The 16,349-nt window shown below is 34.1% G+C and overlaps 2 protein-coding genes across 4 annotated transcripts; one reads left to right on the top strand and one right to left on the bottom strand.

Moving 5' to 3' along the window:
* Positions 1-4,937: 4,937 nt before the first annotated feature.
* On the bottom strand, positions 4,938-9,365 carry LOC21392188. 2 transcript variants are annotated; one of them, XM_024164017.1, is made up of 6 exons: positions 9,001-9,365; positions 6,695-8,333; positions 6,345-6,596; positions 5,831-5,911; positions 5,333-5,587; positions 4,938-5,127 (listed from the first exon to the last, which is right to left on the bottom strand). In XM_024164017.1, the coding sequence occupies exons 2-6, from the start codon at positions 7,946-7,948 to the stop codon at positions 5,071-5,073; spliced, it is 1,899 nt and encodes a 632-aa protein (XP_024019785.1). In that variant the 5' UTR covers positions 7,949-8,333; positions 9,001-9,365; the 3' UTR covers positions 4,938-5,070. The 2 variants fall into 2 exon arrangements, with proteins under 2 accessions (XP_024019785.1, XP_010093944.1); XM_010095642.2 differs by having other exon boundaries at positions 6,695-8,316.
* Positions 9,366-14,593: 5,228 nt separating this feature from the next.
* Positions 14,594-16,323, top strand: LOC112091141. 2 transcript variants are annotated; one of them, XM_024164021.1, is made up of 3 exons: positions 14,594-15,077; positions 15,716-16,104; positions 16,288-16,323. In XM_024164021.1, the coding sequence occupies exons 1-3, from the start codon at positions 15,072-15,074 to the stop codon at positions 16,289-16,291; spliced, it is 399 nt and encodes a 132-aa protein (XP_024019789.1). In that variant the 5' UTR covers positions 14,594-15,071; the 3' UTR covers positions 16,292-16,323. The 2 variants fall into 2 exon arrangements, with proteins under 2 accessions (XP_024019789.1, XP_024019788.1); XM_024164020.1 differs by having other exon boundaries at positions 16,267-16,304.
* Positions 16,324-16,349: the final 26 nt, after the last annotated feature.

Here is a 16,349-nt window from a genome sequence, read left to right as displayed (position 1 = left end):
ATGAGGGGCATTTATAGAGGGAAAAAAAAAAAAAGAAAAAGTGAGGGAATCTTTTATCTTTTAAAGACACGATCGTACGTGACTACCAAATAAGAAAAAAAAAAAAACAATCTGCTTACTAAATATTATTATTATTATTTTTCTTTAGGTTTTTGTGATGTTAGATATCCGTAATTTCTTGAATGTGTTTCTTTCGAAATAGTATTATCTCTTAAATGGATTAACACATACCCAATGTCTAGGAAATTTAGGCTTCATTTTCGGGTACGTTGTTTCTTATTCTTACCTCAATTCTATCAAAATTTTGGTGAAAATGAGTATTAAAAAAAACAAAGAGACAGAAGGGTGAAAATGGTTTTTTTTTTTCCCTTTTTAGAGAGAAAAAGGGAATTTTTTTATGAGATCTGATTTTCTATGAGATCTGATTTTGATCATGCATTAGTGCTATATACCTTATTAGTAAATAGTAACAGTCATTCTAAAAGGTCAACTATCTTGGTTTCTTTCCCCCTATTTTTTAATTTATTTCATTGGGGTTGGAGATTTGAACTTTATTTTTTAATTTATTTATTGGGGTTGGAGATTTGAACTTTAAGGGTGTGTTTAGAATTCGTTCTAAAATGATTTTATTTTTTGTATGAAAATGAAAATGAAAACTTTTTTAATCTCAGACATAAATTATTTTTGAAAATGTGTTTGGTAGTTTTATCAAGAGATTATTTTCAGTATAAAAAACTTATTAATATCTCTCTTTCTCTCTCTGCTCGAGAGAGGAGAAAACGAAAATAAAAAATGAAAAACGACTAAAAATTATTTTTTATTTCTCTCTCATTTTACACTAAATTAAAAAATCATTTTCATTTTTATTTGTTGTCTTTATTGCGCCAAACACCGTTTTAAAAACGTTTTCATTTTTTTCTCGAACAACGTAAAAAACAAAAATAGAATTAATTCTAAACACGGCCTTAATCTCTTATTAGCTCTAATGCGGTCATTAATGAGGCTAAGAGAAGGCGATACGGACGGAATGACTATAGTAATTAAGCTAAAACATCTTCTATTAATATCATGGTTCTAAGGATGATGCCCATAGTTTTCTTTGTCAATATCCAAATCCCCTTTTCACTATCTAGGTCGAATCCCTGCAAATCCTATCATCTTTTCGGGACTTCATGTAAAGGAAGCAATTGAGATGTCGTTTGCCTAAAGTTGCAACCGATGCAAGTAAGTTGACACGGCACGACACATATTTTGAAGGCCAAAGCATAGGATCCACGGCCACATTGAATGTCATAGTTTTGGAAGTTACAAGCGTGTGGTGGCCCCTTTTCTTTCTTTTGGTCTTTCTCCAAAAATAAACTAAAAATAAATAAATATAAAAAATATAAAAAGAGAAATAAAGAAAGAAATTATACATATATATATATATATCAATTCCCATATATATATATTTATATATATATAATTTTCCAATATGCATTTTCCCCACATTTCTTCTTTGTTCAGAACTCTCAATTAATACTGTCTTCATCTCTATACCTACATTTATTCCTGCTTTCATAATTTTGACTTGTCCTTTTGTGTCAATATTAATTATTGTCATCAACCTTCTGATAGAAAAAGTTGCAAAAAAAAAAAAAAAAAAAACACACACACACACACACACACACATTTGACTCTAGATGTATTTAGAAGCACAAAAACAAAACCCATAAAAGAATTCTATGGTAGTATGAAAAAATATCTTCGGTGGGATACGATTATGAACCAAAAGATCGCATCAAACTCATATTAGATCAGAAAAAGTAAAAACAATTTAATATAACTCGATACAGATGTGACGATTGTACCTTACAAGTAGGGAAAAACTCCTACTATAAAATTTTATAAACAAGTGCTTTGAGTTGTTTAGGGAAACAAGAAATCTGACCCTAATCCAACTTAGACCGGTGGTATGCTTAATTATGTAATATATTGTGGCTGAAAATAGGAGTTGTGAAATTTTGATACGTACCTATATTTTCTATAATAATGGCAGCTTCCTGAAGTATCTTTGGAGTAAATTATAATAGAATAATTATTTTAATTTTTAAAAAAAAAAAAAAAAAAAAAAAACTTAACCAACCACCTAACTTTGTTAAGTTTGTAATGGGTCGCCTTTCCTATGCCTGATTATCATACCCTTTAAATTGGGTGCACAATCTGGTTTCATATTCATTAGGGTCTTTCTTATCCAATAATTCATTTCAGGTACATTTTCCATTTCCATTTCCAAGGACAGTCTAGTGGCATTTAACCGCTTTTTTCGCTATAAAGAGTATACTTGTTATAATTGGGACAAGCACAAGCTCCTTCAATTTTTACTTGTAATAGGAAAACCAGTTGGTTTTTTTTGTATAATTTGATGGCTTTAAATCATCCCCAACATGGTTTTCCATCAATCTAATTGTGGGGGTGAAATGAGACCCCAGAAAACGACCATACCTTTGAATTGATGGTGTGGCTTGAAGGAGCTTTTCTTACAATAAAACACGAGGGAGAAAAAAAAAAAAAAAAACAGAGAGAGGACAAAGAAATGACGATGCTCAATTTAAGGACAACAAACTGTGTTGAGCAGGATGTATCGGGTAGCTCATAACAAAACGTTTTGACAAAATAAAGTACGTGTAGTAATATTAAATAGTTGACTAATGATTAAGATTAGAGAATTTCTCTAGTAGTCTCTAGAAAAATAGAAGATTATCAGTAATTTTCTACTTTCAGTCGTCAGATCTGCGTCATAATCTATTTGTTCTGCATATTTTTTTAATTTGATGTGATTTTGATCAGATTCAACCGTCAAAAATTAGAACCATCGGTGCACTAAATTACCAGAGAAGGTCTCATAATATTAACTCACTTAAGATTTACGGATAGGATTAAATGATGTTTGAAGCTCTCATGCCTAAAAATAGGGGGAGATTGGTAGGTGAAAGGTATGTTTTTCTTTTTGTTATGCAATTTTTGACTCGAGTGTCAGAGAGTTCTCCTTGCAAGTACCCAAGATCCCTAACTCGAATTCGAAGTGGAGAGTAAGCGACGTGAAGTTGCTGAACAAATTCTCTCTCCAACACTGGTATCAATTTCAAATTTGTACTCGTCATTATAATACTTGAATTAATTATAAAAATTATCTTTGAACTATGAATTGTGTAACACTTAGTCTCAATATCTGTAAAACTTAACATCTATTCCCTAAAGTATGACTTATTAATAAAAAATCTCCATCTGTTAGAAGTTTTAACGGAATATTAGCTCATGATACATAATCTGAGGGTTTCAAGATTTATTTTAAAAAGAAAAAAGAAAAATCCTAGTTTTTTAGTTCTAATTTACTTATAATATATATATATATAGATGTTATGTTTTGAAGATCGTGGCGCAAAGTATTTTGCGGAGTCATGAGGATTTTTTTCATGGCATAGCAGAAATATTACGTCATTAGTAATCAGGTTTTGATTAGCTATTTTAAAATTATTTCATTCAATGTAAGTTTGTGAAAACATCCTATTGTTCTAATAAAAAATAATTGAATGAGTAAATAAAAACCAGAGAGAGCACATTTTAGCTGACATTATAGTATTATACCAATGTTTTTTCCTTCTCTATTTAAATAAAAACCAGAAAGAGCACATTTTAGCTGACATGATGGTATTATACCAATGTTTTTTCCTTCTCTATTTAAATAAAAACCAGAAAGAGCACATTTTAGCTGACATTATAGTAGTATACCAATGTTTTTTCCTTCTCTATTTAAATAAAAACCAGAAAGAGCACATTTTAGCTGACATTATAGTACTATACCAATGTTTTTTCCTTCTCTATACTAAGTAATGCTAACATCTACATTCTATAGATTATGATTTTTCTTTTTTCATGTGAATCCAATATTGTTGAGTAACCAACAATCTGTCCCAAGTTTCTAGCCTTGGAACTCTTGTCAAAAGACTAAAACAGGTGATTCCCTTTGGATTGAAACAATTTGTGAATTCGTAGTAACATACATGAAAGATCCAAGTTTTGTATTCTGAATTTAGTGGAAAAGAAAATGCAAGATATCATTAAGTATCAACCAACCTAAAGTGATGGGAATTTGATTTCCCACTTGAAGCAGGAAAGTTTTATTTGACACCCAAAATTGAATTTAGTGGAAGGAAGAAAATAAAAACGTGGGCTTAGTTGATCCATCTTTATCAAAGAAGTAAACAAAGATAGTTGTAGGGAGAAAACTAGAGATGCTTAAAGTGTTCCTACTTTTTTGGGCAAAATCCAACGAAAGTTAAAAATCTATAAGAATTTGTAGCACAATATGTATTAGACAAAATAGTGATATAATGTAACATACAAGTTACAACAGCTCAAGGTATTGTATTACATGCAAATGATTTCTTAAAGACTCACGGTTTTTTTAGGGAATATATATATAGATATATATATATATATATAAAGACCCACGTTTTTATTTTCTTATACAAAAAAGTACAAAGGACCCAAATTTTAGTTTTACACGAAAAAGTATGAAAAAAGATTTTGAATGATGAATCGTGTATTTAAGAAGAGAAGGCTCATTGAGACGTGTGGAAATAGTAAAACTAGTAAACCGCAAAGACTACAAAATGTGTAAGATTCCTTGGACTTTTTAAGTGAAATGAGATGTCTGAATAAGATTTTTGAAAGGACTAAAATCCTCTAACAAAAAGGATAGAAGTAAAGAATAAGACTTTTGAAAGGACTAAAATCCTCTAACAAAAAGGATAGAAGTAAAGAAACTACACTCTGTCCTCTAACAAAGTTAGAAGCCAACCAATACAATCCTCTCTCTCTCTCTCTCTCCCCTTTACTAGGTATGGAAGAGATCAGGTGACAAAAGGTCGGACAAGGAATAAAATCAAGCAATGAACGATTTATTGAGAGATGAAAGTTATTTACAGTTAAATTGGGTAATCACCCGAAGGATGACGAGGGACTGAATGTACATAACAAATATTTACAGAAAAAATATACATGGTTATTTTCTGATAAGAGGAAACTTTAGTTGCTGATATCAAAGTATTTTGGATCTGAAGGAAAATGATATTCCACATGCAACTGCAGAATGTAAACGACAGATATTGTGAGACTTGGTCAAATAACTATTTAGAGGATATATTACTTGGACAAGGACAGCAAATAATAGCCAAGCAAGAAAATGGCAAGCCAAATTTAACCATTTCACTAAAAACGTTTTAGCTTATGTAAAGATCACATTCTTAGTACAAATCTATGATTTTAAAAAAGAAAATGTATGATATACCTTTCCCTCGTCGGAATCTGAATGGCGCTGAGGGAACACCACCCTCAAATCACTGTACAGGTAGAAGCGGCGTTCCCCATCGATGTCCTTATTTCTTGCCGGTTCTGATGAGGGATCAGATTTACATCTGTGCAATGACCTTGAACTTTTCTTAGGTAAAGGGCATATAAAGCGCGCATGAAGAGCATAACGCAGAACACCGCCGCCATTAGCAGGCGGAGAAGAGGCCAGAGTGACCTTTTGGCGCAGAAATGTCTGTTTTTGACATGAAAACATGTGGAGAAACGTTTTCCATATAAGAATCTTACTTCAAACTATGAGTAAACAAACTAAACACCAGCAACAAGAATAATCAATGTACAATTTAAATATGGCAGACATTCAGTTGTTTAAAAAAAAAAAAAAAAAAAAAAAAAAAAAAAAAAGAGAGAGAGAGAATATATACATACATATACATATGTATATATAACACTAACTCCTCTAACTATAATAACCTACCTTTGTACCGGTTGGCATGTCACTCAAATCGTAGTTACAAAAGAATGTGTGTATTGGAGTCCTCTCTGGATTGCTGAGGACCTGCCACAAACAGTTTCAGTTTTATCAGTAGAAGATAACAAACTTCTGGTCTGAGAAAGTGTTATTCAGCAACTAAATAGATGCTTGTTCAAGGTTTGTGGGCACCAAAAAATCATGGATGATAGAATAGCCATTTTCTTTTCAGCAGAACAAGGTCATTCTTGTTTAGAAACTTTTTCTAAGCTTGAGTTACGATCATGAAGGAAACCAACTCTTGACTTGCAGTTGTAACAGAATCCACATTGGATATAAATAAAAAGAGATTTACATAGATTTTCCTAATACTAAACCTCAACGTCTAAAAAGAACAATATAAACTTTAGCTTGCCAATTATGTCCGTTAAAAAGGATTAGTCTACCGTTAAAACACAAGTTGGAGTTTTCGCAGTTGGTAACTAATAAAAGTGTGGACATAATCTAAACCACAAAGTACCAATTGTATGCGCCCTTTCATAGGTACGCGCAGTCTGCTCTTTTCTATTCCTGATTTATCAATGCTAAGGCTCCTTTTCATCTTGGAGCCTCTAGAGTTGTTCGATTCTGTGGTCCCTGCGAGATCTATTGAGGAATAATAAAGTAAGTAGTTTTCCCCATCCACACTGGTTACTGCAAATGGAAGTTTCTGCGGCTTTGGTGAGAAGTTCCCTCCGGTAACATTTAGAACAGCAAGGAAACCATCGATTCTCTGCATATGAGAATGTGTAACAAGCGCATTATGAAGTTCAAAAGCAAAAGCTATACTTGTGAATAAATTATAAAAGCGTTGAAGATAAAGATGCCAACCTGACTAAGTTTCCCAGACGACAACCGACCAGACAACAGGGATTCCTCAAATGAACCAACCAAGGACCTTCTAACAGGAAGGCCGCTCAGGGTTCTAACTGATCTGAAACCTTGAGGAGGAGTAAACTCCAAGTTCTGACTGCAATATCCTTCCATGTTGACTCCAGAGAAAAGGTCAAACTTTTGCAGCACATCATGCTCCTCGGGTGATTTACTTGACATCTTAAAAGAATGTTTACTCCAGGAAGATAAAGAGCCTGCAAGAGTTCCATTGAGTGACTGTTCCATGTCCTTTAATGTTATATTATCATCTTCTATCTTTGTCATAGTATTATTGTTTGTTAGTCTCATTCTTTCATGAAACTTTGGACCAAGAGGAGACAAGGAGAGTGGAGGTGAGGCCAGCTTTTTATGAGGAATAGTTATTGCTCCGGTTTGAGACTTTATGATAGACTCTTTAGAGCAATGAATTCCAGGTGACGATAGAAAATGATTGGGAGGTTCTGAATCCTTGTTTTCGAATAAAGGGCCATCCGTAAAGAAAATGAATTTCGCACCACAATTGTCATCTGGTGAACTCTTCCATTCTGCAAAACAAGAGGCAGACCAGTCAGCACTCCCAAAGTATTTTGAGTCCCCTATATGAGCTTTCTTGCTGTCTTGCTGAGCATGAACTTTTAAACTTGCATTACTTCTCAAGGAATCACTCTTGTAAACTCCACTACTACCAATGTCTAGATCATCAATCAATTGATCTTGGAGAAGCATTCCATTCAAAGGAGATAATAGCCGCTTCCGGACAAGCGACCCACTTGCCTCGTTCACATCACTTGTGATTTCAGTTGAAGAATGTTGAAGTCCATCTGCCACATTTAGAGGAGAGCTTAAGGTGGTTGATTCAAAACCAACAATCCTAGAAACAGGTGTATGAACATTCTGTACACTTTTCTGAGTCGGCCAGCAATGTTCTTCCATAGAGCCAATGTTCAATACATGCATGTTCGATCTACCATCCTTATGCACATTCAAAAAGTCGTGTTCCTTTGGAAGCTCCGCAATGGATTTACGTTGGAATCCTCCAAAAGAAAAGCACGGCAAATCAACCTGCATTCGATTGCCGAGGTTTCCTCCATGCAACCCACTCAAATCACAACTGCTCACACCAGCAATCCTAGGTGGGTTCTGCACAAATGTGCTCAAGGATGCCGCCACTTCCTCGGCAATACTGCCTGAGGAAACTTGAGGCAAGCCCATCTTCAAATATGACTAAAATGTTCAATCTAAATTTGTTTAGCTTAAAATCTTCTACTTTATAGTCTATTTAACTACTATCACTTCATTCATGTATCAGAACCAAGTTTCTTATCTATGTCCTCAGCAACCAAATGAGATACAAGTTTCCTAGCCATGTCAAATCCCCATTGCCCTTACATGCACTAATTTGTAATAGAGGCAATTACAATCTTTATATTAATGGCATCCCATTTCATTTTCATCAAGATAAGATGATAAGTCAAGCAGAAACCAGTAATCCAAGTGAAATAAGACAGAAACATCCTTTTTGCGCCAGAAATGGAGAGAGAATGGGGAGTTCAATGTCTCTTAGAAGCTAATTTATGATCCTGCAAAACGATCCAATCTGATCTGATATTAATAAAAGATGAGAAAACTAAATAAATAAGTAAACTTCATGTCATTTTTTTAATCGCATCATGTAAAGCAAGAAAAAAGATATATCCCATCGTTTGTCTTTTTAGCCTAAGCATTATAACTACTCTTCAGACATAGAAATACAAAGAAAATCAGTAACAAAATACAAAACTATTCTCAGGAAAACATGACCAACAGAAAGAAAAGAACATTCGACTTTCCTTCTCCAATGTGCACATAAAGATACACAACATATGAATATATAGCCATGGAAAATTTTCAATGATTCAACAAACTCCAATAATCTGCAAATGGGTCCATTTTGGCATGCCCAAAAATCGGAGACTCGACTAAGGAAAATCAATTTCCCAGTTAAATTATGGAATTCCCAGAACCCGAAATTTCATTTCATTACTTAAACCAGATGGCAATCTTTCAGAAAAAAGGATATCATCAAGTAATACAAAATTACAAATAAACAAAATAAATAAGAATCAATATCCAAACTTGATGAGATAAAGGCGATACCATCAAAAGCAAAGCTCAAATCATTCATATTAAACAACATAGACAAAATAAAGTTCATGATGCTTTGTATAAAATGGAAATAAAAAAAATTTAAAAAAAAATACAAAAGAGAAAAAACCAAAACCAACCCAATATTAAGAATCTCTGTCTTTCTCTTTCTCTCTGTGTTAGTCTGAATTTTTCTTCTTCTTCCTTCTCTTTCCAGTCTCTTCTTCCGTTCTGTTTGCGGTGACTTGCATGTCCATGTGTTGTGTCATGTGTGTGTGTCTCTCTCTCTTTCTCTCTCCTCTCTTGTCCTTTTCTCGATAACTCTTTTAATCTATGGATGTTTTTGGGTGGTGTTGTTTGGCAACTGAGAACGGTGGATGATTTTTTTTTATTTTTTATAATTCATGGATGATTATTATTATTATTAGCTTTATTGTAAGCCTCCCAAATATTCAAAATGGGTCATCTTTTTTTTTTTTTAACTTCACCCAGAAATTTTCCATTTCTACTCTGAAAACGGCATCATTTTTTTTTTTTTTTTGACCTTTTGGTTTACTTTCTAGATTAATGAACCAGTGGCTTCTCTGCGTATTCAAGTTGGCGGCTCTCTTTTTCTTTTTTTTTTCCTCCGCTAATTATTATAGAATAGAAAAAATATACAATACAATATACATACAATATATATGCGTATGTACATATTATATATATATATATTGCATTAAAAAGCATGTTGGGTCTACGTCAAACTTTGTTTTGGGCATCTATTATTTCACTTTGATCAAAAAGACCTTGTCCGCCATTCATTCGTATTCATACGTACATTGCCACGTGCCAGCCACGTGGTCCTTCATTTTCATCTTTCTTTTGATGCCATTGACCAGGAAGAATTTGTGGTAAAAAAAAACTTGTAAAGTTACGTGGTTGTCAAGCCAAAAAGGTAATTATATATGTATACATGCATGTATGTACATATATGTATATAACTAAAACAGTTTTTGTAGATGACACACGACCTCATGTATATCATTTGGCGACTTGATTGCAAATTTTTCTTTCTAAATTAAATTTTCTCTGTGCGTGTACTTTTTTTATAGATTATTTGTGTATATGAATCTGTTTAGTTCGTTTATTTGAGTTTTTAATTCGAATTGATATGTGACTTTATGTAAAATTTTTTTATTATAATATAAAAATTAAATATGACTGTTTCTGAGAATTTTTTACTGTAATAAAACTTAAATTTTAAACTCAAATCAGTAAAATAAACTATATTATAATATATAATTTATACCCGCGTATTAGTTGACTGTTTCTGAGAATTTTTTACTGTAATAAAACTTAAATTTTAAACTCAAATCAGTAAAATAAACTATGTTATAATATATAATTTATACCCGCGTATTAGTTTTGGCTGTGCTCGTGAAAGACGTATAGACATTTTTTTAGGAAATATATGGGTCATAAAAAAAGGGATTCGGAATCACATTAAAGTCAATACATTGCCGTGTTTAGTTTTACACAGATTGCCGTGTTTAGTTTTGTAATTTAATTTTCTAGCAACTCTATCATGGAAAATTGGAAGTTGAATTTCCCAACAACTTTGGCCCACAAATATAGGAATCTAGACTCCGCCGTCTATGTTGAATCTACATTCCAAGTTGCTTTTCCTCTCGTTCGTACAAAAGTGAAACCGTAAAAGAATGTTAAATGACAAATATCAATGTTGATAATTTATTAGTTCATTACCTCTAATTTTCTAACTCTTAAAATTTAATAAATAAAATATCAACTCACATACTTGATGTAAGTGTGCAGTGTATTCGTGTTATGATTTAAATTATAGTTTGTAATTTATTACAATATTTTTTTTTTATAAAAAATATTATAATTCTAAATTTATAAACCAAACGTTAATATAATAAAAAAATAGATCATAATAAGTTAGAAATAAAAATTAATAGTCCAAGATTTGGAATGCTATTTTAATATAAACTAGTATTTAAACTCAATTGTTCCTAGCTTCAATTCTCTCTCCTCATCTCCCTCTCTCTCTCTCTCCTCCCTTCTCTCTTTGCAGAGACCAGCACATTCAATAATTTCAAATTTCAAATTGACAAATGCTCATTTATGCAGTTCATCTCATAGTCAATCAAAACATCATTTTATCATAGGAAGTCGTAACAAGATGCCATAATCACACTCTCCGATCACAGATACACATTAGCTGAACGATTTCACGAAACTGAAATGAACTCGCACAGAAAATTAACTATTGTTCGATTGTCGCGAAATTTCGACGGTGCTATCGTTGCCGTCCGAGATCTACTGCCGGCTTGATGTTGTTGGCGACGAAGAGAGAGAGAGAGAGAGAGAGAGTATGATGCCTCTGGAGAAAGAATAGAGTGGCAGAGAGAGAAGAGGAAGCGAGAGAGAGAGAGAGAGAGAGCCGTTGGGAGTGAGGGGTTGAGAAGGAGAGAGAGAGAGAGCGTGACCGAAAATGGAGAACGCATCATATATTAGAGTGAGAAACATCAGGAAGGAGAGAGAGAGAAATAAACAAAAAAGGGCAAATTTGGAATATTGAAAACTGGAAAAGGCTCATATTATTTTTAAACTTTTGGTAAATGGGTTACGTTGACAAGTCTTAAAAATTGACTTATTTATTATGGCTCCGTTCATTTCGCCGATTCGAGTTTAGAATTTGAGTTTTATTACAGTAAAAAGCTCTCAAAAACAGTCACATCTAACTTTTTTACTACAGTAAAAAGCTCTCACACAAAATCACATCTCAACTCGAATTATAAACTCGAATCAGCGAAGTGAACAGACCCAATTGTACTATAAAAATTTCAGTGCATAACATATTTATAAAAGTGGAATTAAAATAAAATAACTTTTTTGAAATATTTTAGAAATAATGAAATTACCAGTAATTGTTATTATAATGATTCTTACATTTTATGCTACAAAATTATGTGATAGTTATAATAACAGTTGCAATTTTTGTTATTTGTAAAATATTCTACTTTATTTTACTACGTTTTAACTTGATTAATAAAATTATAGTATATTTATGGAAAAAAAAGTAATAAGAAGACTGCGCAATATTGCTTACCAAATCACAAGCCCACCTTATATTTTTTGGGTGTGGATCGAAAATTGTCATACGAATAAGAAGCTTGACCCTGCCACCAAGCTGCGTGTGGTGTCTTAAATTGAATCTCACTGTCCTCAACCGCGCATAGGTCACCGTCCATGCGATGTGCTCCACAGTGGCAATTCCTTCGCGAGATGCCGGCCTTTGCACGTTCTCTGGACTGAGATCCTCAGCGCTCTTGATCTCCTTCGTGGATGAAGATCCCAGCATCGCCGTTGGTCGGAGCTCTTCGATTGAGCGTCGCGCTTCAAGCCGACCTGTGCGAGTTAAGGAGATCGCTCCACCTTTCGCCACCATGGAGGAAATCTGCACTGCACCGCCAGATCTACGAACATCACACCTTCGGATCCGTAATACCACACATCCAAATCTGGCAATGATTTTAATGGAATTTTCTTTTTTTTTTTTTTGCATCGTTTCATGATTTTGGTTGTTTTACTTTTTTGTAATTTATTTTCTCAATTGTATGGTGCCGGTAGCGGCGGTTTTCGACATATTTGAGTGGTACTGGCCATAAATTTAATGGTTACCGGTCGAAAATTGGTATCACAAGGGATACCGATTGGTATCCGTAGTGATACCGGACGAATATTGAAGGACATAGTATGTCTGCTTGCGGCCAGTACCAGCAGTTACGGCGGTTACCCAAACAATACCTTGGAGGTTACTAGAGATGCAATAATAGGTCGAGCCCGTAGGCTGGCTAGACCCATCCTGACACTGTGACGGGCCGGGCCGGTACGACCTGTTACGGCCCATCACTGTTCAAGGCACGGCCCAACCCATAAATATTAGTGGGCTGGGTTGAGCCAACATATATTGGTCCATGGGCCAGCCTGGCACGGCCTATTAAAAATCATGGGTCAGACCGAGCTTAGGCTGGGTTGGACCGACCCATCTTGGCCCATGATGGGCTGGCCCAGCCCAACTCATCTAGGCCCATAATATATATATATATATATATATATATATTTTAGTAATTTCGTAAACATCTTAAGTATAATTATCCTTATTGTACTCTTTTTTCCTTACCAAGGTTTTGTCCCACAGGGTTTTTCTTAGAAAGGTTTTTATTTAATGAGGTAATCGTAAATAAAATATCATTTTTCGCATTTCCATTGACTATTCAAACTTATAAATTTGTTAACTTGTTTAAAATTTTAAAAATAAAAAATTGAAAATTACATGTTTAGATGGGCCTTGAGTGGGCCAACCCATTCAAGACTCATGGCACAGCTCATCCTGGCCCGCGACACAGTCCAGCCTGGCCCACATAAAATTGGCCCGTGGTGTGGACTGAACCGAGGTCATTCTTATACGGGCCGGCCCTGCCCGGCCCACAAAATTCATGGGCTGAGCCGCCCCAGCCAACATGGGCCTAAGGAGAATGGGCTGGGCATGCCCATTCTTACATCTCTAGTGGTTACCGTTTAGACTTAGGGGTTGTTCTTTTATATTTTTGAGTTAGGGTGATTTGAGTGATGATTTTGAGTTGAGTTTGAGTTATAACTTGAGTTGAAGTTGTAACTTAAGTTTGTGTTTGAATGTGCATATTTGAGTTATGATTTGAATTGAGAATCTTTTTGAGTTTGTGTTTGAATGAGTCAAAACTTAAATTTATATTGACATAGTATTTTAATAAAAACTCAATGGTGATGAAAATTTTTTAATAAGGTATATGGGTGGGGTTTTATTCATCTTTTCGTTGTGAATGCATAGAAAAAAAATCATCTCAATCAAAATTTAAACGAAAAAGTTATGACATTTTTTAGAATAGAAAAAATGTTGTTCATTAACTTAAATTCGAGTTTATGAACTCGAGTTGAAGGGGAAACTTGAACTCGAGTTTAGCCCCAAACTTGAGTTCAAACTCGAGTTCATACTCAAGTTCAAACTTAAATTTTATAAAATAACATGAACTTGAGTAAAGTTATAACTCAAGTTCAAACTTTTTTTGAGTTTTATTGTAAAAGAACAACCCTTTAGTAACTGGTATCACGTGGATACTGGTGGTATCCCTATGGATACCACAGGTGTCACAAGGGTATATTAGGTAATTCAAAATAAAATGTGTTGACAGGACATAGCATTCTCTGCAAATAATTTTTTTGTCGGCATAAAGTAAATCCAAGCCTTAAAACTCCGGTATTTGTGTAAGAGCCCATTCGACACTTCGAGTCCACTTATTTCCTGAGGCCTGTTATGGCCCATACATGAACAAATGGGCCCAATAAAATAAATAGTCAAGTTGGGCTATGAAACTGTAGTGAGATCTTTGCTTAGGGCACGAATATGAGCCCTTCTCCGCATTGAAAGTAGGGCTGGTAATTTCAAACACGACACGATAAAACGACACGAAAACAACACGAGATAAATGAGTTTAGACCGCACGATTATTAATTGAGTCGTTAACGAGCTGGTACAAATAACACGAAAATAAACAGACTAGATTCTTACTAGCCCGTTTAACACACTTAACCCATTTAATTATACGGGTCATTATCGTACCGACACGACCCGACCCGTTTATTAAGGTCATATATATATATATATATATATTAAGAGAAAACCCTAAGTTCTCTCTCTCATTCTCTCACCCGCCTCAGTCCTCACGCCCGCCTCAGTCCTCACCCGCCGTTTCCATCTCCATCGATATGGAAAAGATTGAGATTGAAAAGCCTTTCTGAACGAACGACCCATCTTCATCTCCATCGCCGTTTCAGCCTTTTTGGATTTTGATTTTGGGGGGCGGACGGGACCGTATCAGCTTTCCTCAATATCAACGACCCATCTCCATCTCCATCTCCTCCTTCTTCGTATTCAATTTCTTCTTTTAACTTGTTGCGTCTATTTGATTTTAACTAATATGCATTTTCTTCTCCTTTTTCGCATTCAATTTCTCCATCTCCATGTACATAATCTGCATTTTCCTAAAGCCTTGATTCAATGCATTTGGCGATTCCATGACGTAATTACCGTCCCTTTGATTTTAACTATGTAATTTTGTTCAATTCATTTGGCGATTCCATCTCAAGCTCAATTCCTTGCGCTACTATGATTGTAAGTTTGTTCTGGTTTCAGAATTGGTTGGTTTTAATGCTTGTTGCTATGGAATTGTATTATTGTTATTAAGACTTGTTTATGTGTAATTGTGAATGCGCTTGTACTCTGTGTATTTGTTTCACTTTGAGTGCTTTTTTTTCCTTCATATAATTTAGTTGTAAACAAGTCAATTTTCTTTTTACCATTGTTTTCTAGTTTGATTATTATTGAGTTAGTGCAATGCATTTTGATAATGTATATTTGTGAATGCACCCGTATTCTGTGCATTTGTTTCACTTTTAGTGCTTTGTTTTATTTTTATTTTTCTATATAGTTCAGTTGTAAACAATCTGTCAAGTGCCTTCTTACCATTGTTTTAATATTTGAGAATTGTTTTAGTACGATTTTTTTTCTTGTCTCAAACCTTTTAACATTTTGAACTGCTTGAATACATTTTTATCACAATAAAGGAATTTTGTGAATGTTCTTCCATGTATTCGGGTGTAAACAATAATTCGAGTGGCCCAATGATTTCTCTATGTTTGTTTCTAACATGAGAAGTAAATATGTAGCCTCAATTGTGAAATAACTTTATGACTTTCTGCTTGTTTTTGTTAAGAAACAAGATGATCTTTATTTTTTTCTCCCACTTGTAGATGGATGATTTGCAAGATGGAGTTGGAGTAAATTTAGAGTCAGGCAGCACTACTGCATCCGCTGCTGCTACTAGTGATGCACCTATTGCATTGGAGTTGGACAAGGATGTTGAGCCTAAAGCTAATTTTAAGAAGCCGACCAACATTTCTAAACGTAAAAAGAAGCATACTTCTGTTGTCTGGAATAAGTTTGAAAGGCTTCAAATGGGTGCAGACCATGAGCTAAAAGCCAAATACAAAGAGTGTGGTGTGATGTATATGGCTAATAGCAAGAATGAGACTAGAAGAATGCGACGTCACATGCAATCATGTGTACGTAGAGACACGCGTGATGTAGGCCAACTATTGATATCACAAGACAAAGGGACTATAGCATTGAGTGCAAAGAGGTTTGATGCTGAACACTTTCGTGAATTGATAGCAATAGTGATTAGTGCATGAAAATGCACCATAAATATTGCTTTTGATTTATATAATATTAAAATATTTAAGCTTTAATTAAACAAATCTATTATTTTTATTCATAATATTTTTAATTGGAATTTGTCTAGTTTTTGCTTAATTATTTGCAGATAAAAAGCAGTGTAAAAAGCTACACAAAAATAAGCCATGAAAGCCATGTTTTCAACTACCC

The sequence above is a fragment of the Morus notabilis genome, unplaced genomic scaffold, assembly GCF_000414095.1.
Source record: "Morus notabilis unplaced genomic scaffold, ASM41409v2 Scaffold2427, whole genome shotgun sequence".
Lineage (NCBI taxonomy): Eukaryota > Viridiplantae > Streptophyta > Magnoliopsida > Rosales > Moraceae > Morus > Morus notabilis.
The sequence above is the reverse complement of the archived record's forward strand: the minus strand, read 5'-3'. Positions and strand labels throughout refer to the sequence as shown.